This window comes from Psammomys obesus, unplaced genomic scaffold (genome assembly GCF_907164565.1).
Source record: "Psammomys obesus unplaced genomic scaffold, mPsaObe1.curated_primary_1811, whole genome shotgun sequence".
Taxonomy (NCBI): domain Eukaryota; kingdom Metazoa; phylum Chordata; class Mammalia; order Rodentia; family Muridae; genus Psammomys; species Psammomys obesus.
The window spans coordinates 26,943,678-26,967,887 of record NW_026596117.1 but is presented as its reverse complement, the minus strand read 5'-3'; the positions used below and the strand labels follow the sequence as shown (position 1 = coordinate 26,967,887).

Here is a 24,210-nt window from a genome sequence, read left to right as displayed (position 1 = left end):
GTGTGTGTGTGTGTGTGTGTGTGTGTGTGTGTGTGTGTGTGTGTGTGTGTGTGTTGTGTGTGTGACTGACACGTGATGTTAAAACTTTGGACAGGAAGGCGAGAGCAGGGAAGGTAGTGTCGAAAGCTGATGTTTTCTAACTCGGAGGGGTATGGAAACCTGTGTGTGAGATCAACCGCCATTTTACGGAGTTTTTTAAAAGTTCCGCTTATGTGTGGTTTGGACGTTTGGTTTCTGGTTACCAGGAGGACGATTATCTGGGAGGAAGAGTATCAGAATGCTGATGGGAACGTTGTGGGCACCGTGAGATCATTGTGATAATGGCTACCAGCAGCCTAGTTGGATTGACTCAGCCACGTAACAAAAAAAAGAAACTAAAAAAAAAATCTGACTTTCATAGGACTTGCATGTCACCAAGCATTTTTCCAAGTCAGGTTAAAAATGTACGGCCTGGCGTTACCTGCCAACCCTAATGGGGAAAAATAGTGCCAGAGGAGGAGCCCAACATTTGGGGCTGTTCTGCTGAACCTGGTCAGCTGTGGTAGCAGAGGGAGAGATGGGAGGATTCAGGGTTATGAGTGCTCACAGGACATGCTAACGCGATGCTGTGGGGGTCCGGCCAGAGCAGCTGCCAGGCTGATTCCACCACAGAACCCTGGGAACGACAGATGTTTCAATGGCTGCACAAGGCTAATCGCCCAGGACTGCTTCAAGACCTTCAGCCGCAGCCTGAGCCCTCCAGGGAAGTACCCACACCAGGTTTGCAGACCGCTGCGCAGGCTGTGCTGAACACCACGACCGCCCAGGGGCCCTGTCCAAAAGACAGGCCTGATTTCTCTTCCTCACACTCTACAGTCAACTGGATTCCTATTATTCGGCAGACATCTAAATTTTATATATATGAATATAGATGTGACTGTGGTCCTTGAATGTGCATTGGTTTTCCTATTTCCCAGGGGTTGTAAAGGACAGATATTTGAGGCAGTAATAACTATTGAAAGTGGTGCAGCGTGGGGCCGGAGAGATAGCTCCACACTAAAGAACACTTGCCAGTCTTCCGGAAGACTCGAATTTTGTTCCCGGCACCCACATCGGCTGGCTTAGCGCCAGGGAATCTGACGTGCCCTTCTGGACCCTGCTTCCTCCTGGCTCTTGCAGATACACATTCACACAGACGAAGAAATAAAGCAAACGTGGTTCTGAGGCTGGCGGGAGAAGACCTGAGTTCAGTTCCCAGCACCGAGATGGCCACTAACAGCCTTCTAGAACTCCAGTTCCCTAGGATCTGAGGACTTGACGCCCTCTTCTGGCCTGCTTGGGTACTGCACACACATGGTGCCCAGCTACACATTCAGACAAAGCATCCACACACATAAAATTAAAACAAACAAAATATCAGAAAAATCAAATATGTGGTGCACTACCAGAAATTCACATAGTCAGAGGCTGCATGGCTTCTACATCAGTGTTTCCGAACCTTTCTCGTAGACCCTTCAGTCTCTGATGGCCTGCTCACACCTGAACAATAACTATGTCTTATGAAAGCACCGGCAATTTCTCCAGCAACTTAGGAGCCTCCAGAACCAACGCAGGAAGTCAAGTCCCTGTTTGCACCACTCACCGAGAGGTGCTCCCGATTGGTTTGGTCACCAACATCTGTCGAAGGGATTTCGTTGCTCTTGTTCGTGGTGTCCCCAATGTCAGTCGCCGCGGTCCAGTCTTGAATTGGAGAAAAGAGAAAGAAAAAGAACACAAGATCATAGGTAGGCTGCTGATACACAGAGGGCCACAGTGAGACCAAGAACAGGGCAAAACGAACCCAGGGGGTCCCAGTCACTGTAAGGACAGCCTGGCTGTGCGGGAATGTGCCTGGCTGCTCGGCTCTATGCTTGGAAGGCAGCACTGAAAAAGGAGCAGTCAATCTCCATCTCTCCGAGGTTTTGCTAACTGGCTTAAGCTTCCTCCTTTGCTCATAAGGAAACATCCCTTTATTGGTACCACCTTTAAAAGCAGCAAGGGTGGGAGCAGTGGATGCTTTTCACATCAAGAATCTTTGGAGGGCAGGGCAGGCTGTTCGTTTCAAAGGCGAGAAATGTCAGCAGGAGGGTGAAATGCAAGGCTGAGGCCACATAGACGTACTCAGAGCCACACAATAACCCAGACTTGGAAGACAACACTGATTTCTGGGTAGGAGTATCTCTTTGGCCTAAGATGCGACCTGATATGAGCCTCACTGTGGAACCTGGGTCCACAAAGGAATTTCCAAAAGAGGTCAGACATGCTAATATTCCATAGTAAATAGGCCAACATTCTAAGTAGCCATACAGATGTGTCTTTGTTGCCACAAGTCTCAAAGTCACCATGGTCTAGATCAGTTTTCGTCTACATAGATTAGGGCTGGAACAGTCAGCTGATTTTCATGGGCATTCAAAGTATTTATTGTCAGCACTCCACAGCGCAGAAACTTCTCAGCACACTGCTGACTGCAGACAGCTTTGCTTATAAATATCTGTGACTGAGTTCTAAGTAGGAACAGTGCCCCTCATTTTCATCCGGCAAAAGCAGCTTCATTAACTCAGCCCCAGCCTGGCTCCCTTTGAGAAGAGAGTGAGGACCCTTTGATAGGCTTCAGGGCAAACAATTCAGAGTACATCTTTATTAGCAGCATGCTCCTTTGAATGCGAGTGAAAAAAATAACAGAAAAAGCATTTATTTTCTGTGTTTGTTGTTATATTCTTAATGCCCAAACTCGCATTTTAACAGTGTTTATTTGCAATATCTTAAAACTCACTGATTTCAAACATAAGCAGACATCATTTATTTACTATTTTTTCTTTGTAGTATAGCCAAGTAGCCATTCAAAATTTAGACCATTGTAAATGTCTCTGGTTTAAAACCATGACATCTCAGCCAAAAGGCCCAAAATGGAATCTGAGGCAACTGAGAAGATGACATTTTTAAAGTTTTGAAGTTATTGAAAAGAAATTCAAAACATAACTTTAGAATGCAAAAGTTGTTGTTCAAACCTCATGCTGTGTGGTATAATCTGAAAGATGTTTTTCTTAAAGCCCTAGCAGGCAAAATTATATATATGTTCAATTTACCTGCATAAAATCAATCAAGCCACAAGCTGGACAAAATATGGATTAGCATGCAGACCCAGGTAAAAGCAACATAATTCCCATAATTGGCTGGAGTTAAATATACGTGTAATGAGCATAGGACAGTCTACAGGAAAAACATGTTCAATGGAGATCTCCTCTGTAGAGTTCACAGTCAGTGTGGTGTTTGTTGGGGAAGGGCATGATATAGAACCAACAAACAGGAACAACAGATTAACACATGTAAGTGAAAAGCTAAAGAACAAAGGACTTTAAAAAAAAATACAACACTCCAGAGAATCTAATTTTAATCATTTTCAATTTTAGTCCCCATCTTGAAACAAAGCCTGTCACTTCTCTAAATTTGGTGGCTTTATGATCACAGTGGTAGTTTGGAAATCTGCTAGAGACTTTTTATGCCCATCAATGTGGCCCTGGCAGTCAGTCACCAAGTAAAGATGAGCAGCTAAGCCGTCATTAACGTGCCTGTTGGGTTCCTCCTCTTCCAAGTCCCTAAACAGGCTTTACTTCGGTTAGGTTTTCAGCTCCTCCACCCCCGGGGAAACTGGCCTGCCCTCCTCGGATTCGGCTGCTAAGTCAGGGCTAAGCAGTCGGGCTTCTCAGAAGGAAGAACCGGTTAGATGGACCATGGTCTGGGTGGGCCCCACCTCAGCATCGGCTCACACCACCAAGGAAGGCAGCCCTAGCAAAGCGGGTCAGCGGATGGTGAAACAGGAAGCGGGGACTGAGGGTGTCACTGGCATGGCTCTGTGGCTGCTGAGCGGCTCCAGGTAAAGGCTCCGCCTTGGATGCTCCTGTCTACCTGCTGCCTTCTGCACGGTACAGGAAAGTTTCATCTGTGTTTCCTGTCCAGGCCTGGAGGTGATCGGCCTCCCTTCCCTTGGTTGCCACAGGTGATTAATTCCCAATTACGGAAACAAAATGTCTGTGAGAGCAGAATGGATTTACTACTTCCAAGAAGAGAGCTTGAGCGAGAAAGTGCTATTTAGAGGCATTGTAAATATCAAGGGAAGAGAGCCATCAATACCGAGTGATACTTGAGATGTTATTTTTGCTCATGTAGCACTTAAAAATGTGTATTTAACTCAGTTTACAGGTCTTCTTTTAGCTCATTTATTTTATTATACACAAACATTTTGAAAAAAAATAGAGAGAGTGAAGAAACATGATAGCTACCTTCATAGAGGTCTTCAGGGTAATTTGGGTTTGTCTCTGAAAAGCAAAACACATTAAAAAATATCTGTAAGTACACATTTTAGAGTTAACGACTGCTCAGCTCTACCAAGTGAACTATGTTTAATATCCCCTGATGTTTCTAAAACCAGGTAGGCCGCCCCTTGGGACAAGTACGTAAGAGCTAGGATTCTGGTTTCCCTACATAGAAAACCGTCTCCTTCCTCAATTCCACCCCTCAAAAAAGAAAAAAAAAAGTGGGAAATCACATCAGTGTGGTAAAAAAAACAAAAAATCAGTACATTTTGGCCATTTGTCCTTATGCTATTTCCACTCTACAGCTAAATGTGTCAACCATAGTTTGGATATTTTTATTTCAAAGACAGTAATTTTCATAGCGTTTTTATGACCCTCTGATGCTTGGGGGTTACTGTTTGGGAGTTTCCCCGACCATTCATCCATGTTATCACCTCATGCAAAGCACTTTTTTTTTTCTATACCCCCATCTCCAGAAACAAGAGTCCCAAGGCTTCTTCACACTAACAACCCAGAAACATAAAATGCACTTCCCTCCTGGAGTCACTGGCTGGTGGGAGGTTGAAATACACTTTCTACCAGAAAATAAATACAAATAACAGATTTGCTATTTGCGTGGCTGTGTGATCACCAACTTGATCAGAGTATCCTGTTAGGAGGTCTTTCTATGAAGTTTGAAAAAAAAATGTTTTAAATGTTCAAACTTGGTGCCAACAAGAACTGGTGAATGAAGGCCTGCTTCCTGTTCCCTGGGCACTGGCCGCCCGGTCTGTAGGCGAGTATGCTTGGAAATACGCTCAGCATTAACAGTTAAGTGACTGCAAAATTCATTCCCACAGAGCCTCCCTGCACTTTTAGTCTTTGCCTTTCAACAGCAAAACTTCTGGCCACAAAGCTTATTCAGTTTCATTTCGCCTTTGAGCCCCGGCATCAAAACAAAGTGAGATAAGCCAGTTTTCGGCTTGTAACTTCCCCAGTGCATAATAATCAAGGTTAGCCTAAATGAATAAACAAGCAAAAATGGCCCTAGTGTTCAAATTAGAATTGTAATACGCTTCAGTAAAAGAATCTCTGTCTTATAGACGAAAAATTAAATGGATGGCTGTGTGCTCCAGTTTAGGGATGCCGCCTAAACATGCCATTGGCATCTGTAGAAACAGCACCCCTCGAAAATGCACATTCTACAACCTGCGTAGCCACCTGTGGCCGTGCTGTGTTAACTCATATAAAACCAATCATTCAAAACTTTCAATTACAATTTGATGGCTTTCATCACTGCTGATATAGTTCTGAAGTGATTTTGAAATATACTCTCAACATATCCAGCCTTAGAATTTCAGCAGCCTGTAAAGCAGCTGACTTGTGGGCCGCCCTGCGTGGAGTCTGGAAATCGTCTAGTGAGTTGAGCAGTGAGAAACGGCAGAGCTGCACCCTCTGATGGCATGTGTAAGCCACCCACTGATCCTCTCAAGCCTTTTCCCTTTGGCAAGACCCCACAGCAAATGCCGTCCTCCACAGTGAGGGCCGTGATGAGGGGAAGTTCCACACCTCCAAGTGAGCAGGCCATCTTCACATCTGTCCAGCCATCCACCATCTTGGGTCTTACACTCTCCCCTCAACATACAGTCTGAGTGTGCCAAGGACCCTGCCCTCCAGACTTCACTTCCGGGGCCTTTTATTGCTTTTCCAATCTCTGCTCATCCTTGCCCTATGTCTGCCAATCCAGCATGACTATAACAGCATCTTGAGCAAACTCCCATCTGTGAGCAGACTCCACAGTGAGATGAGAGTGAGGACCAGACTCTCACTGGTGAAGAGAGTCCGAGCTCAGAGGTCATAGCCTCAGCCCAGATGGACCCAAACCATTCTGTTCCTGTCTGGATGTGAGAGTCTGAGAATTCCAATTTCTCAGTCAAAGAATGTGAGAAATCTTGTTCCACAGTTGTCAGTTTAGTATATAACTTTATATATGAGAAATTCAGTTTATACTGGCATTATGTACCATCCCAGATAACCAGGGACGAACTACATTCCTCAGATAATGGACTTTTAATTTTAAAGCTGAAGAAGTCCCAGAGAAGTCCATACCATTTACCCAGGACCAAGGTTTCTCCTTGGATATGGGACTTGCCTTCAAAATGCTGGAAAAGTTGTTCTGGTATGTTCTTAAATCCTCATTTATCCCACAGATGGGAGGGTTGGGTTTACAGTACCATTTGACTTTACATGTAAAACTCCATTTTTAAAAAATGTATAGATCTGAGTTATGTCTATTTGGACCAAATATTTCAGTGGCTGCCATGACTATGAGCAACATCCATAATAAACCTCATGATAAAATGGGACAGCCCCAAACATTCCTCACAGAAAGGCCCTGGGAGTACTCAGGAACACCAAGTCAACTCAACAGAGCACATCTTGGGTATAGGATAAGTAGAATTTCATATAGGATCATAAATAAACAGGTCAGACCACAAACCAGAAGACAATTCAGTTTTTCCAGACCCAAGATCAACCACAAAATATCAGGTCAGGCCTCATTCAATATGCTGAAAAATACTTTTTTCCAACTTCCTTTTCCCAAATAGAAGAGAAGAAGCGTCAGTGTTCTTCCACTGTTGATCACAAAGTACCAGGTGGGATGGTGGACCTGGTAATGGGGGTGGGTGGGTGGACTGGGCAGTGGGACCGGGCAGGAGCCACAGTTACTGCTGGTCCCTCCCAAGCACACCCAGACCCTCTGAGTCCCATTCTGCGGCACAGAAGTGCATGCTAGCCAGGCGCCTGAGCCACATGGACTCCAGTTCATGAAACACAAGGACAGACAAAAATAAGATGACAAATCCTCTTTATACTTCGGACACAGGCCAAAATTTAAAAATATTACACTTGTTTTTTGTTTTTGTTTTTGTTTTGTTTGTTTGTTGTTTGTCTTTTTGTTTTTGTTTTTGTTTTTTTGCTCCTGTGATACACAGTCTCCCTGTGTATTTCTGGCTGGCCTGCAACCTGTTAGGTAGGTCAGGTTAGCCTTGAACTCACAGAGATCCTCCTGCCTCTGTCTCCTGGGTGCTGGGACTAAAGGCACCCTCCCTAAACCAGGGTCACCCCCCCTTTTAGTCTATTTTCTAAATGGTTCCCTTTACTGAAATCTAAAAAGGACGATCATTTTATACTCTCCCATACAGTGCAGTGGTGAGGTTAGGGACCGCTGCTGCAGATACTCAGCAATGGAGGATAAGTGGGGCAAGACGGAGAAAACGGTCCCAGCAGACAGGACGAACAGAAGATGAATGAGGAGATCAGACCCGAGTCATGCCCTTGGCAGTGGGGTTGGTTTCTTTCGGTACACCCTCGTCCGGCTCATTGCGTGGGAAATAATCTGGATCGGGCAGCAGGTGTGCTTCGGGAGCTAACACGGAGATAAGGAGACCTAGGCCCTCTCCTCCGCCCCCTGGAGTTCCGCACACATGGCAGTGGTTCCATCCTTCCTCGGCCACCCCAGCGCACCCTCGGGTGCCTCCGGGAGACAGCACTTAGGGTGCAAGGCTTGCAAATGGCAAAGATCAAACTACAACCGTTCTTTCTGGATGCCGCCAAGATGAAACGCACCTCCATTCTGTGTCAAATAACCTAAGGCCCCTCCCCGTCTCTCTTTGTTTGTCATTTTGCCCTTTGCTTTTTTGGGTCGTTTCGTTGCTGAGGCAGGGTCTCACCCAGGCCGGCCTCACACTTGCGGGGACCCTCCAACCCCTGTCTCCCAACACCAGAACTACAGGGGTGCACACACGCACTCTCAGCTCCGGTTTAGCTTCCAGTACCAACCACACCTCATGAGCAAGTCTTTGGGCTTCTGGAAATCTGCCTGAATAAATTATTATGACTTGATTAACTGTAAGACTCTACAGTTCAGGAGAAACATAGAGCGTAAGAAAACAAAACAAACAAACAAAAGCAAAACAAGGGAGACGGCAGTAGCTTCGCTCATCTTGTGATCTGCCAAGAGACAAAAAGGGCAGGGCCAGCTCCTTCTAAGCTCTTTGTCTCTCTAGTGTCCTTAATTTTTAAGATTTTTTTTCATTCTATGTGCCTTAGTGTTTCCCCTACAAGCGTGTCTGTGCAACTCATCCGTGGCGCCTATGGAGGTCAGAGGAGGGCACCCGATCCTGTGAAGCGGATGCCGCAGATGGTTGGGAGCCACACTGTCACACTGTGAGTGCTGAGAACTAGCTCTGTGTCCTCTGTGAGAGCCACTTTTACCTGCCGAGCCCACTCCACAGGCCCTCGGATACGCTTCAAACAAGGGTTTCCCTTCTTCACTTTTATTTTTGCAGGCTCTGTGATCTTGAAAAATACTCTAAAGGACCCCTCGTGATAGGAAGAACAAACCACACATCTGTTTTTAGTGGGCAGCCCTTGCTTTGGCTCAGCAGCGCTTTCCCACGCTCGGCAAGCAGCCACTGATGGCCAGGCTGTCCTCCTCAGAGGAGAAAGCCGAACCCAGAGTCGGACAGCTGGAGGACTTTGGTCCTTCCTCAACCACCAGTTTGCTGAGGGCATTGGGTCTCTTCTTTCCTGTAAGAATGGACTCTTCCCTAGGATGAGGGGGGAGGGTGCTGGCACGGCTGAGGGAAGCCCTCAGGAGCCTCTAAAAGCATAATCGGTTAACCTCAGTACTACCAAGATGCAAGGAGCTGTAAGGATGAATCTTCCTCACCAGGGTTATCGCATGCTCGTACCTAAACCACGTTCTCCTTGGTCTCCTACGGCAGGAAAGCATGTGAAGCTCTGAGCTCTTGGGCCCAGGATGAGAAATGGGTCCTGACGAATGGTCTAAGGAATGGTGGGGGCTTGTGTGGAACTTTGACAGAAACTGACTCAGTGTGTTCTTGACCTGCACGCGCCATGCCTAGATCTGCTACTTTGGGGTTCTCTAAGTGCAGCAGAGAGAGCCAGCCCACCCCACAACATGAGCCCTTTGACAGAACGGCACCGGAAGAAGCTGTGGGGAAAACGCTACCAACATTTAGAGTATGTCCCTGACACGCATTTTGCACAGGAGACGACCGCTTCTGAGTTAGGGAGCGGAAGTCACTAACTCCCACTGCTGTGTGAATGAGCTCTGGAGCCGCGACATTCTTCCTGAACGAGGGGGCCACTGAGACACTGCATGTGCTGCCTACAGAGTGGCAAGCTTCAGAACAAGAGTGTGGTCACCCAGTGCGCTGCGAAGTCTGTTCCAAGACACACTGACCGAATTGCTTGCGTAATGACATGGACCAAACGATTTGCCCCAATCAGTGTGCTCACACTTAAGAAACATCTGTCCTTCAGTGTTCTTGGAATTTGCGCTGTTTAATCAGAGGCTGCTCACAACACGTCTAAATGCCTTCCTTGCGACAAAAAGTAACTAATTCTCCTGCTGTTAGGTTTTTTTTTTTTTTTTTTTGGTTTGTTTCAAGGCCTCCCTAGGAAAGAAGTCTATGGTCTTCTAATCTCTTCTGTCTCCACCATTTGCCGCCTCATGAAGAGATTTTCCTATATGTAGGATTGAATTCCAACAACAGCCACACGGAGATCAAGTTCACCTGAGACATGTCTTTATTTCAGGCCTGTAAGCTAAATAGGATACGCCAGGGCCACGGAGCCCTCCTCAGCTAACCCCATGTTCTATCTGTGTCTGTAGCCACTGTCCCTCCTTCCCTTCCCTTTCTTAAGACTTCTTAATCATCCACTGAATTCATCTTCTTGTTGTCAAGCCCAAGTGGAGAACACCTCTGAACACCTTTAATCTGCATTTTAACTGTTATTATGATGTGCTGAGCTTGAGGAGTCAGTGCAGTTTTCTGGGAGGACGCTCCCCCAGGACCTCCTCATAAAGGACGCTCAGCACTCAAGGAGTGGTCCATGAACCAGCAATGGCAGGCGCTCATTAGCCCTGCAGAATTATGGGCCCCTTCCCACATCTCTTAACTCACATCTGTAGTTTAGAGGGGTCTCTAAGGGTTGAGGGCATGGAGTAAAGTTTGGGGAATCCTGGTTTACACCTGGCAAAGTTTTTCCGGAGTCAAACATGGGCATCTTACACAGCAGCTTTTTCATAAATAAAAGACCAGGATTGCAGCTCTGGCAAAGCATCTCTGGCCAGAGCTGCAAAAGATGTTTTAAGAATGTGACAGGGGATCATGTTGGTTCTGCTTAGAGACCCTCTTCAAAAGGGAATAGACAAAGGGAACAGTCTCAGATGTTAAAATGAGTTTATCCTCACCCACCCTTTCCGTTCTCTTTAGAGGGAGACTCTAGGAAGATTACACAGTGCAGTAGCAGAGTCCTACTGAATCCAAGCTTCTGGATACGGAGGGAGAAAAAGTCCAGGCTGCAATCAAAGCATTCAAGGGCAGCGAGTTTTTTCCTAATTATGCCAACAGGTGAGAAGCACGAGCCCCGGCTTTGTATGCTGAGTGCCCAGGTGAAAGGGGGACAAGCGCCCGCCTGTGGGCTATTGGAGCTGCACCAGAACACTTGGAAATGCTGGATGCCACAACTGCCTTCTACATGGCTACTAAATCCATTCCCTTTAGACAGAGAGAAAGTCATACTTGTGTGTTAAAAAAAAAAATCACCCCAAGCTATAGAGTTGGTTAGCTCTGGCTGGGTTCTGGGATTAGAAACAGATGAGAAACCCCCAATTCAAGTCCTCCTCTGCTAAAGCACCCTTTATTTAAAGCAAAGCACAAACTAAGCTTAAGATTCCAAATTCAGACATCAGGTCTGAAGAAAGAGCATCAGGAGCAGGAGTCTGTCAGATGTGAAAGCAAATCTCACAGGTACCACCTTCTCCACCTAAGGTTCTCCGTTCAGCGGCTCTCATTAAAGAGAAGAGAGCCAAGAAGTCCCTTTGTATCTTCAGCCAGGTCCTGCCTAACACTGGGGTAGGGATATTCCTGAGATGCTGAAGCTGATCTGTGGGAGCAAGTGGGAAGGCAGCCGTGGAGAGAAGCTGAGGAGAGCCGAAGGCCAACTGCTTCCACGCCATCACTGACGGTGGCTTGAGAGCTTTCTTTTATGGAGAAGAGTGGCTGGACCCTATACCGTTGCAGCTACCACACTGCTAAGAAGTCATATGTACACCATTTCTCAGGCCTCCAGCAAGAGCTGACATGCTGCCCAAACTAGCCCAGATTCTAGCGCAAGGCAATGGATAACAATCTTCTGGCTTCAGTAACTGGCATCAAAGTGAGTGCGAGGCACTCGGAGTGGGAACTCACAAAGAAACTGGCCTGTGTTCATCTCCTTGTGAAAAGTAGTTCCAAGGGGGCAGAGGAAGGAAGGAAGTACCGGGAGCTGTTCCCACCCAGCCATCTCCCACAGAACCATTCTGAGGGTGTCCATTGTGTTCCCTGGTAATGGCAGGCCCATAGGAGCCAACCATAGCCATGGGGTGTGGGTAGCATTTGTTTCAACCTGTTCTCCTTAAGGGGTCAGGTCAAGGGGTCTCAGTGTTGCCCTCAGACTAATGGCACCAGCAAGGAATTAAGCCTACGGGGGGACTCTCTTGTCCCAGGCTACCTGGAGGTACAGATGGACCCCAACAACAAAGCTCTTTGTGGAGAAGGAGTTGATCTTGCTAGCTAAAGTGTTTGTTCCTGTCATGAGGACTACAGAAAAAAAAATTGCAAGAACATGCAAAGGCTTCCAAAGAAGAAAGCCCAGAGAATACCATGGAATATCCCCAAGTCTGAAGAGCACCAACTAAGCAACTTTCTTCCTCTTTTGCATTCCTCCCAACCACCGAGGGAACAGATGGCTAAGGCCCGAGCAAATTCCAGGTCTCATCTACAGCTGAACTCGGGCAAGAAGGATGGGGTCAAACCCAGCCTTAGTTTCACTCTCTGAAATGATAAACTATTGTTAATATTTTGATTCAGAGTGTATGGGTGTCTTGCCTGCATGCATGTCCACCATGTGCTTTGTGCTCACAAAGGCCAGAAGAGGGCATTAGATGTCTCTGGAACTGGGAGTTAGTGACAGCAATGAGCTACCTACCATGTCTCTTCTGTGCTCTTAGCTGCTACGCCATTTCTCCAGGCCATGACAAACTAGTTCTTAATTATGGACTCTTTCTGCGGCCCCAAATAACTGAATGACTGCCTGTTATTCACTCATGCACAGAGAACGCTTCCACAGTCAAAAGAGTTCTGCAGGGCAGACATTCGCCCTTGGGGACTGTCTGAATATCTTAAAAAGGGAAATGCCAGAGGCTGGCTCAAGGGCCACTAAATCATAACTGCTAAGGTCAAGCTTCAGGAACACACGCCAAACTGAAGTAAGGCAAAAAATACTGCTTGGAAGTCCCCAGCTGACTCAAATGCACAGCAAGACCACTGTGCTGGGAGCCAAGGACAGCTGCTCCTACAAGCTGATTTTACAGGGACAAAGAAAACCGAACATAAAATTAGCACAATTTCCAGAAGCTGCCCTCCTTGGTGTGCTGGGCAGACCAACACTGTGGCTCTCTTGATTTCATTCTGCAGCTAGAAGCTGCATCTTCCACTTTTAACAGAGGCCAAAACATCCTGATGTGGGTTCAGTTCTTAAAGGAAGTATCCAAAATGGCAGGGTGCAACGCCCGGGACCGGGGGCAGTTCCTTCTCTCTTTCATGGACTAGCTCAGGTTTTCAGTAGCTAACTATCAGACGACAACTGTCACTCCACACCTCAGCCCAGGTCTCATCACCCTGTAGTCAGGTGCCATAGTGCGAAAACATTTTATGAAGCGCTTGCTTGGCTGGGTCTCTCTAGCACCAACCTCACACCCTCAGACCTTACACACGGCCTGAATGGCATAGCTGCTCCTCAGCCATGCCCCCCTCCTCCAGAGAAAGCACAGTGCCTGACAGCAGGCAATGGTTTCACCTGTCCAGAACTAGTGATACAAACTCATACTGTGCCCAGGCTGCCTGTCTAATGCAACTTTACAGGTTCATGGGGTGGAGAATTTTTGTTTTTCTTGATAGTTTGACTTCTTTCTAAATTCTTCATTTTCTGTCTTCTAAAACTTATCCCTAAGCAGAGCAAACATCGCCTAGAGAGCTAAGCTGAATGAGAGAGATATTCCAATGGGACACCAGGACCATCATTCTCACTTTTCTGGCTTTGTGTGGAAAAGCAACTGACATCACAATGAATGAGGCTGCTCACTCCTGACATCACAATAAATGAGGCTGCTCACTCATGACATCACAATGAACGGGGGTTGCTCACTCATGCTTTGACTTGGACTTTCTTCTCCACCCTTTCTTTATAATCATCCAAAATACCACCAGTGAAATCAGATGAATTCTCATCACAAAGATTTGTGCAAGCCAACCTTCACACGATGACAGCAGAAATGCTGAAGAAATAAAAGTCAGGCTTGACCTCCCGCTGCCCTGCGTGTGGAATGCATCACCAGGGATGGGACCGCTCTGCTTCTTTTTCTCTATTTGTTTCTTTTACTTTAACTTTAAGGAGGTTAAAAGAGAAATGAATCCAGTCTAAGGACAGATGTTATCTGAATTCTATGGCTGTGAACTCATACATACCCACCAAGACTCCATCCCACGGCCAAAGGAGGTCAATCTCTTAATTGGTCTCGTTGGTTTATTGCCCCCTGTGTCTCCTGTCACCCAAGACTAGCTCTCCGGAGTTTTCTCTTTCACTTATTACTCCTTGATAGCTGGCCTTTGAATAAACAGCTAGAGGCAAAACTAAATCAGTCTTTCCTCAAGGCAGACGTTAACGGTTTGTTTGCCTTTTCCTTTTCATGGTGTGCGTGCTCAGTGTTCTTAGGTCTGCGCTCCTTCGACGCCATTGTGAAGGGGCCAGAGGAGGGCTCCAGGACTCTTCCTCTATCTCTCTCCATCTCAGTTTTTGAGACAAGGCCCTTCCTAGAACCTAAAGCTCAGTTTAGTTAGGCGGCTTGGCCAACAGTCTCCCAGGATCCACCTGCCTCTGTTCACCAGCACGGGTGTTGCAAACACGTGGGGTCACGGCCCCCCCTTACACGGTCACTGGGTGTTTGAACCCGGGTCCTCCCACTTTCACAGCAGGTAGGCTCACCTTCCGGAGCCAGCTTTGCTGCCCCATGTGTTTATTTTAAAATGCATAATAAAAAATGAATAAGTGAGCAAGGGGAACAAGGAGGGTGGGGACAACTTTACAAAACGGAGCTTATTCAGGTTCCAGGCATCTGCCGTCAAGCCCGGTGACCAGAGTTCTATCCCCAGGGCCCGAGTGATGGAAAGAAAGAACTGACTCCTATGAGTTGTCCTCTGATTTCCACACTCACGCCCTCCATGCGCAAGTGCACACTCACACACACAAATATAGTAAAATTTTAGTTGAATTTGTACTTTAAATGCGTTTTTAAATATTTGAGAGACACCCCCTCCCCTGCAAGTTATGATAAAGTCAGGAAGCCAAGCTAACAACCGATGCCTTAAAACTGAGGCCACATGGAGAAGAGACGTTTAGTTCAGACGAGTATTAGCACCATGGAGGAATGTTCAAACGCATCAAACTCCCATGTGAAACTGGCTCTTCAGTGTGTGGATTTCAAAGGACACAGGCCTGCTTAGAGCTTCCAAATTCTGGGCCTGAATCAAGCTTCACCCAAAAGCGCTTCAAAAGCTGCCGATAGCAAAATCCAAATAAAGCCTAAAGTTGAGTGAACTGGAAAGTACCAGTGCCCCTTTCTTCGCATGACAGATGGACCACAGCAACAGGAGATATCAACACTGGAAAGCCTGGACAGAAGTTTCTCCAGAAATTCTCTCTACTGCCTACAACTTTTCTATAAACCTAAAATTACTCGCAAATAAAAATTTTACCGAAGAACAAACAAAAAGCTGCCGTCCAAAACTAGAGTCTCTGGCTTCGTTCTGAAGCTGTGGCTCCTGACAGGCACATAGGGAGAAGCAGGCCCATCTCGAGACTTACTAAAGCAGACACAGCCAAGCAGCGAAACTCTCCATTAAGAGGGAGATTTAATGGAAATGACTACCACGACCAGGGATGTCCAGGCGTTGCTTCCTAAACCTGCTTGTTTTATGTACTCCTGTAGGGCTTTTGGTAAATCAAACTGACATAATTCAGCTCACATTGTGAACACACCCAGGAGGCCTGTGTGTTTAGGAGATGCCAAAGAAGTAGGAGGGGCTTACGTAAAGAGAATGATGGCACTCTTGTGTGCTGGACAAAGTCACTTTTTGGGGATGAAAGTAGCTTTGCCTGAATCGCCTTTGTCCACAGCGCTGGCTTTCAAGCCCTGCCTGTAAAACCTGACCAAGCTTCAGACCGCCACAGCGCTCTCTCCCTTTCGCTCTGCCACACCACTGCATGACTCAGACTGACTGATTCGCTGCTACCATGGCGAGGAGTTCTAATCCCGCAGGTCTGAGCCTTCAGCACAGCAAGCACCTGAGCAACAGGACTGAGTGGACAAGACACGCTTTGGAAAGACGGTAGCTGAAGCAGCAAAGGCGTGACGCTTGCTGCTCCTCACAGAACCTTTCCTGCTGGCTGGCCAGGCACGGCCTTCTCTTCCTCTGATAACAGCATGGCGCACCATAGCCAGATAAGCCAGATCTGTGGTGCTGGTTTGTAACCCATGAAGAAGAAGACGAGACTCTGACCCCAAATGAATAAGAGGGTAGGAAAAAAAAAAACTACAATATTTCATGAGTTAACCGGCGAAGCGCTATGAGTGTGAAACAATAAGAAGATTCTTACGAGCTGCCAAAGCTCTGCATGCCTGGATCTATTGTTCACATCTCTTCCTTGACACAGCCAGTGGCCTAAAGGCTGAAGAGGCAGCACGCGGACAAGGCCTGTCTACACCTCACACTTGCCGTGAAGAGCAAGTCTCCTGAGTCACCAATGCTAGCTATGCTAAAACCGGGCCAGGCGGCTGGCAAATCCAGGTGATTACTGTCTCCCCCTACCCTTTCCCCAGGGGCAAAGGCTCCCGGTACTCACCATAATCAACTCCGGGCCGGCCCATGAAGTGGGCGGAAATCTGTCTCTCGTCCTTTCCGTAGGCGTTCTTGGCCATCAAGGTGTAGTCTCCATTGTTCATGTGGGTGGGGTTGTCCAGCTGGAGGCAGCCGTGGTACTCCGTGTGATTGCTGACGTGTATCTTAGTGCAGATGTATTTGGATTCGTTCAGGATCGCCCCGTTATAGAACCACTGGAGCGCCGGCTTGGGGTTGCCTCTCACAGTGAACGGGATACACCAGTGATGGTCTGAGGTGGGAGATTCCAGAAATGTGATGGTTGGGGCAACTGCATTGAGAGAGAGAGAGGAGAGAGAGTTAATAGCACCAGAGGGCTCAGAATCCTCCCTGCTGGGTTCAGCGTCGAGAAGGGCTTTTATTTAACTATCATGGAGCCTAAGAAAAGCCTCAATCAGTGACTCCGGATAAATCACTGGGAGCATCTGACCAGTCCAAGCCTGACCAGGAGCTTCAGGGAACGATTTACTCCACTCTGCCCCAGCCTCACGCATCACTGCGAGACTGACGGTGGGGAGTGCTCGTTTGATGTCTACTCTGTCTTTGTTCGTGCTCCCCCCCACATCTTAATATTATGTGGATTCATTATAAGACCTAATGAGAGGCACTTTTTTCATTAGCAGTTCTTCCTTAAATAATTAAAATAACTGTAGAAATCACTAAATTTGAAAATGACTTTGGAAATGTTCCCGGACGCTCTGATCTTATGGAACCTTTACTAAAACGTACCAGACTGATCAACGCAGTGGGGGTTGCTGCTGGTGCTGCCGGTTGATCAGCACGGAGTACCAGAACCTGATCGCTTCTGTCGCTGCGGAGCAGCAAACACACTGAGTTACAGTGAGCGTCGATTTCACTAGACTCTAAATGTCCACGTTTTAGTTCTTGAAATGTCTGAGGTCTGCCGTAAGCTTGGAACAACAGCCCGGTGATTATCCGGCTTTAAGCGTATATAGCATCTCATGCTTTGGGGAAGTAAGCGTGGGCAAGGGGTCTCTTTAAACAGTCTGCTCAGAACAAGAGCCAGGGGCTGACAGCATTTCTTAGTTACACACTCACAAAAGCCTGACTATTCTCCTGTGTCACGAACTTGAGCAGCCCACAGACTCCCCCAGTGACAAAGGGGAACACCCGCCGTGAACTCTGCTCTCCTTACGTACAGTGCACAGTGAGGTTCACAGAATCCTGATCTTCTCCCACGAGGTTTTCTGCCACACAAGAGATTTGCTTTCCACTGTCATCAGATGAAATGTTCGTTATCCTTAAGGAGCCCTGAGTGTGGCTCGTTTCATTCTACAAATGAATTAGAAGACAAAAAAAAGTAATATTGATTAGAATTGATCCCAAAATGTCAAGGTCGCTTCCTAAAATGGAGCATGTGTATGTGTGTGTGTGTGTGTGTGTGTGTAACAAAGTTATTCTCTGGTTTCAATCGCTCCATGTCTGAGTTTGCTTTATTCCTGAGTGCTGCCCGCCTTCCTCCAAGGGCGAAGATCACGAGGACTGTCACTGCCTTGCTCAGAATGATACAGAGCACATTTTTAATCTTCCCTCCAATTTGATGTGCACAGATAACTGAAAACTAATCTGTGAGTTAGCTGTATCTAATTAAGGGTAAATAGAAACAAATGACATCAAAATTCATTATAAATGCCCAAGTGTGGGCGTGTAAAACCATAGGTGGTTTTGACAGTTACTGACGATCAGCAACTTGACAATGTAGGGTCGATCGTCTGGGAAGGGAATCTCAGGGAAGAGCTGTCTGGGTCAGGTTAGCTAGTGGAAGATTCTCTTAACCTTAGGGTTAACTACAGTGGGATTATTTACCCCAAAGGTGGTGACCCGTGATGGTAAAAAAGTGTAGGTGTGTCGTACTGCTGTGATTCTGAGCTGATAAGAGGGAAGGCGTTGATGCAAGCACACATCAACTCACTGCCCCTGCTCTGACTGTGGACCCACTATGACCAGCTCCTTCAAGCTCCTGAGGCTGCGACTTCCCAGTTATGACGGACTGTGACCTGGAACTGGGCACCCAGCGAGCCCTTCTCCTTTGAGTTGTGTTTGTCCTTTCATCACAACAACGGGGGAATCTAAGGGAGTGGCCACCAGCGTGTTTAACACGGTCTCCTCACTGTCACGGAGAACAAAACACAAGCCTCACCATGTGCTTGGACACCAAATTTCCAACGTCCCAGTACATCGTGGGGAGTGGGTCACCGGCCACGCTGCAGGAAAGCGTTACGGACTTTCCTTCCTCCACAGTGAGGTTCGGAGCAGCCAGCCGTGCAGATGGCAGACCTACGGAAAAAGCACAGAGAAAACATACACAAAGAGTTACAGCCGGAATCAACATGGCAAGACCCACATTTTCCCAGAAGCCCCCTGCTGCAGCAACTCAGTTAAGTCTAGAAACCCCGTCAGGCCCTAGAGTCTAAGAGAACCACACTGACTAGGAAAACTAGTTTGAAAGTACTTCTCAAGGATCAGACTCAAACTATGACCATGCTGGAATGCTTCAAAGCCAAGTTTGAGTGAATTTTTATGAATTAAATTGACCACTCTGTTAATACTAAATAATGAGAAGTTACATGAATCCTCATCACAATGAAAACCCGTTGGAGGCTGGTCCGATGCTTTATTTTGATGCTAATAACTGGCTCACAAGATCTGCTTATTGCTTGGATAAACCTATCTTGTGTAAACCTGCCTAAGACATCATACCTGATTGGTTGATTAAAGGCCTAAAACCTGGGCAGGGCAGAATGGGGTAGGTGTGGCTACAGTTCCCAAGCTTTGAGAACAAGAGAATCACAGGAAACAGACAGAAAGACAGGGAGAGAGAAGGAAGGAAGACACCATGGGCTAGCATGGAGAGAGAACCACATGGGCCAGGAGGAAGGACTCCAATAATGGTGTGGAAAGGCCCAGATGAAAATAAAAGCAAGTATTTGTAAGATTATGGATGGAAGGAAGCCAAGATAGGAATGGTTAAGGCAGATGGCATTGGATGGGGCCGGGAGGTAGATGGTGAGGTTACTGAGACAGCAGTAGGTGAAATATCTGCCCAGTTCAAGGTAAATAAGGCAATTATAAAATTTAACGGGTGTCTGGATCTTATTATTTGTGATAGCAAGTTAAACAATACTGCCAAAATAATTATGGGGCAAATGATAATAACAAACATTATATAACCCAATGCCAATTTTTATTTTCAGTAACAAAAACATTAAGAATGTATTTGTTGTTAGGAAAAATTATAAACATTACACATGTGTTTTAGCATTTCTGTGGTGTGGGTTTTTATACCTTATATTTCAAGAGCTAGAAAGTTTTTATGTTAATTTGTGTCTTCAGGCATGCACTGCCTTAAACTGCCAAGAATCACAGTCCCTTTTACCTAAAGCAGGGCTTGGAGAATTAACCATGTGTTGGTCCTGCCAATCAAAGCAGCCCCACTCACTCATTCTGAGAGACTGTGTCCACCTCAAAAACCAAGTTTCACAGGACTGTGATGGATCCCTGTATAGAAGCAGCTGGACTGACATAGTTGGTACACAAACCCTTCATTATTAGGCAACCCTCACTGGCCAAGACACTATTCTTTAGTAGTCACACCGGCCAATATTTGTACACAATGTGTCTCATAGTGTTTCAACCACTGGGAGAAGACACCCCAATAAAGTCTGGCTTTCAGCAGTTTCTAAGAGCTCCTTGGAATGACCCTTCCAATAAGCATCCAATAGAGAGGAACGTTGTCTCTTTTGTGTAGTTTCAAAACGAATCATGTTATCCAGAATTTCACAGGGCAGCAAAGCACACAATGACCATAAATTGAAAGCATAGTCTACAAGAACAGGCCTGGATCTTAAACCTCGCTCATGCGAGCTGTGTGACTTAGGTAGCAGGTCAAGGCAGAACACCATTAAAGTTAATGGTGCGATCTGGGTAGCTTCCCAAAAACACGTGTTTTATTTATTTTTCGCGCAACATGTAGTCACGTCATTTAAAGAGTCTATAATCATGTAAAACTTGTCGCTAAAAATAATCAAGCTATTGTGTGAAGAGTGACCTCAGCTGGTCGGCATGGCTTCGTGTTCCCAGGAGACCGAGTTCATCTATTTGCATATCTTCTTTACTATTGATTTCCACCTCCCTAAATATTATGCTTGCTCTCCTATCTGTCGGTTCCTCTGTTGTAGAATTACCTACTGATCTCCCGCCGGGAGAGACCTAGGGACCACTCCCATCTGTGCTCTCCCACCTGCCCACGCCGGACTCAGAACAGATCCTTCTTTGCATCTTTCCACGTGCGCTGAAGGCACGTTATTTAATGAAGACATAAAATTTACCAAGATCTGTAAACCTTACTGAGAGTTGGGCCATCTAAACCCCATTAAATCTACCCAGTTATCTTCAACCATTTTGAGGAGAAGGCAATTCCAATTACTCAGCCCAGTGGAAGGATCATTGGACATTCTCCCAATGTCCAGCTCAGATGAGGGGAAAGAACAGAAATATATATATATATATATATATATATATATATATATATATATATATATATATATATATATATTTTAAATCAGCACATAAACTTATCAAGTTTTCTGTGAAAATTATAGCCTCATGTCTACCCAGATCTCCTCAGGATCTGTTTTAGTCTCTTTATAGAATGGATTCCCATTTTTCTCCCATGGAAAGAGGGTCGCATCACCCGGACCCCACAGAACAGAAAGCATGTTGAGTGTGATGGCCAGCAGGCTTCCAGCAATGACTTCTACAGTGTCACGCTACCCTCATGCACAAGTCACATTTTTCCTTGGTTTTCCCCACGGACGGCTCAGTGACCAACATCCTGAGACCAATGACAGTTACTAAGCATCCCTTTGCTTTCCAGCTAGTAGCTCTTGGTGTCATGTTGGCTCCCATTTTCCTTATATTTACAGATTTATTTACTGATTCTGGGGAGACCTTGGGAGCCAAACTTGTTCTAAAGATGTGTCTTCCCTCCTCATTCCCAATAGTCCCATCCTAATCACAGAGTTTAAAGACATCACTTTGGGTAACTCAACCAAGATGCTTTGAGAAGGGAACTTCATAAGTGTGTCTGTTATTTTAGAAATAACATTAGAGAAATGTTAAAATGGGCTTCAGTAGGCAATGCTACATCATAATTCTAATTATCCCCATAAAGTCTGGTTTAGTCTTTTCTTTTCAAAATTCAGTTGAGATGACTATCAGCCCTGAGGGTGGTCGTTTCTGTACAGTAGGGGTGATAGTAAGATTTTCTGTGTTCTCATTAAGTAGACGATCTCATCTGCTGTGTTATCTTAGGGAGTCCTTACAACCAACCTTGAAGATAAAATTTTGCACTTGTTTAATTAATGAAGTCTGTAAGTGTTGTAAAAGTCAAATACTTTCAAATTTGCCCTAGTCAATGTAGAGCTGGGATCTGAACCCAACATAAAGGGCCTTCACCTCTACAGAACATTGGTCCCCAGACTTGCACACTTCATCTTCCTACAAGACGTTCATATGACGTCATATCCATGATCTGAGAAACTGGTTCATTGGAAAAGAATTCGGTGCCTATTTTGTGAAGGAAGAATGATTCTTCTTATTACAGATTAATCTGTCTCACCCTGTCATAGGACCTTCCAAAGGAATCTGTGCAAAATTGGCCAAGCTTAGATTTTTAAATGTAAAATCTCCCGAAAATGAGTAAGCACCTGCCTCGTGTTAAGTCTACAGCATTGATACGCTGGCCAAGACCCAACAATGGAACAAAACAATCTGTACTTGAAATATCACTTGAGGCTTAATTAGCACAATAAAAATGAATTGGGAAGCACGGATCGCCACGGCGGGATAAAGCACTCGCCAGGCACTACTTCCTGGCTTAATAAGATCTGAAAGCAGCACAAGGACACAGCAAAGCCCAGCAAGGCTTCCAAACTCTTGGAGCACTACCAGTGCTCCAAGCAAACACCCGGCTGATAGCAAACACCAGCCATCTTCCTTCTGCAATGAGAACCTCACGGGAGAGTAAAAAGAGCAAGTGTACACAGAAGGCAGGCCATGCTGACGCTCTTGACCTGAATTTGGTCAGTGCTTACCTATAGGTCATGTCAGCTGGCTTTCCTTGGACCTCAGCTCCCCAGGTCTAAGGGCACAGAGGTACCTCGTCAAACATGCAGTTTCTTTTCCAGGTGGTGGAGGTTGAACCCAGAAGGTTCATATTTCTAACAACCTGCTCATCCCACAGACCATAGTTTGAGGAGAAGGGGTTTAGATAATGGATATTGGACAATTGTTCACTAGGCTTTTTTTTTTACAACTATTATTCTTAAACCCAACAGGGGCCGGAGTAATTATCTCTTCTTCCAAAATTTCCACATAGTGTGTTCTGAGAAATTTTAATTCTTTGAGATGCTTAAATGGGTGTGGTAGAGATGGAGCATGGGATTGAGACAAATGCAAGATTAAAAGTAACAAAGGAGAAAGGAAAAGAGAGCTAAAGAAAACTGTATGTCTGTATGTATTTCCATATAATAGCCCTCAGAAGTCTTTCTACGAAGAACATAAAACATGTAGCTACGGTTGCTCCTATGTCCCCTCAGATGATTTTTTTTGAACTGTGATTTTGTTACTTTCTTTGGAGTAGCTAGACACAATATAAAATATGTAAATCCAGTTTAAGATATTTAAATCCAGATGCCAAATACTTTTAAAGATACCGTTCATTTTGACGATAGCAAATAACATGAATAGCTAACATCTATTTGATCCTTATTAACATTAATTAATATTATAATGTTAAATATACAATTAATTACAGTGTTCATTAATTAATTCTGTATTAATGTGCTGGACTCCATCTTAAATGCTTCCATGTACTCCCTCTATCGTCACTCCAAATCTCCAAGAATACATTAGTATCTATATGTCCCAGTGAAAAAACTAAAGCTGAGCGAATGTTGAAATTAGACAGGTGCTGTATTAGTCCTAGTCTGACCTGCATCTCTGCCCAAGGGTTTCACCAGAGCCTGACTGGCTGTCTCTTAGCTGAGGTCTTCCAGGCTCTGCTCCAACCCATAATGGGTACATGACTCTGAGGACCTGAATAAGGTTCTCGGCCACTTGCCCAAAATACACAGGCTGCACCTTTCTGATAAATGATCACATCAAGTCTCTGCCCATTCGGATTATCAGAAAGGTCACAGTCATGATGGTGTGTTTTGTCAATTTGTTCAGTAATTCTGAGCTCTTTTTATTTGATGTTGAGTCATCATTCATGTGCTTAAAACTAGCTCAGTAAGTTAGAATTTTTTCCTTTCTCCTTTCTAAAATATTTATTAATTTATTTTTGTTTTGTGTTTGAGTAGTGATTTGCTTGAGTATATGTATGGCATCATGTGCACGCAGTACCCACGGATGCCAGAAGAGGGCATTAGATCCCCCACAAATGGCACACGCCATGTGTGCACCCGGAATCAAACTTGAGACCAGGCAGTGCTCTTAACCTCCCTTAGAGCCATCTCTCCAGCTGCCCCTTCCCTACTCTCTGGCATGAAGAGCCCACAGAATTCTACTTCGGGAAAATATCAACAGTAATGACCGCCCTCTATCTTTGGGGCATACTTTCCAACCTAACAACTAATATATACACATATACATACATATTGTATAAGCAAAAATGGAGTCAGCATAATAAGATTGATCTGTTTAGATGTAACTGTACAGCAAGCTACAAAAGGAAGGAAGGAAGGAAGGAAGGAAGGAAGGAAGGAAGGAAGGAAGGAAGGAAGGAAGGAGGAAGGAAGGAAGGT

General features: G+C 45.6%; 1 protein-coding gene across 4 annotated transcripts in view; it reads right to left on the bottom strand.

The window, feature by feature from the left end:
- Ntrk2 (neurotrophic receptor tyrosine kinase 2) overlaps positions 1-24,210 on the bottom strand; it is a 297,297-nt gene that overhangs the window by 223,483 nt on the left and 49,604 nt on the right. For all 4 annotated transcript variants that reach the window (XM_055629282.1, XM_055629285.1, XM_055629283.1 and 1 more), the window contains 5 exons: positions 18,543-18,679; positions 17,542-17,674; positions 16,347-16,652; positions 4,299-4,334; positions 1,622-1,719 (listed from right to left, as the gene is read on the bottom strand). In XM_055629282.1, coding sequence (XP_055485257.1) covers positions 1,622-1,719; positions 4,299-4,334; positions 16,347-16,652; positions 17,542-17,674; positions 18,543-18,679 — 710 coding nt within the window. The remainder of the gene's footprint in view (positions 1-1,621; positions 1,720-4,298; positions 4,335-16,346; positions 16,653-17,541; positions 17,675-18,542; positions 18,680-24,210) is intronic.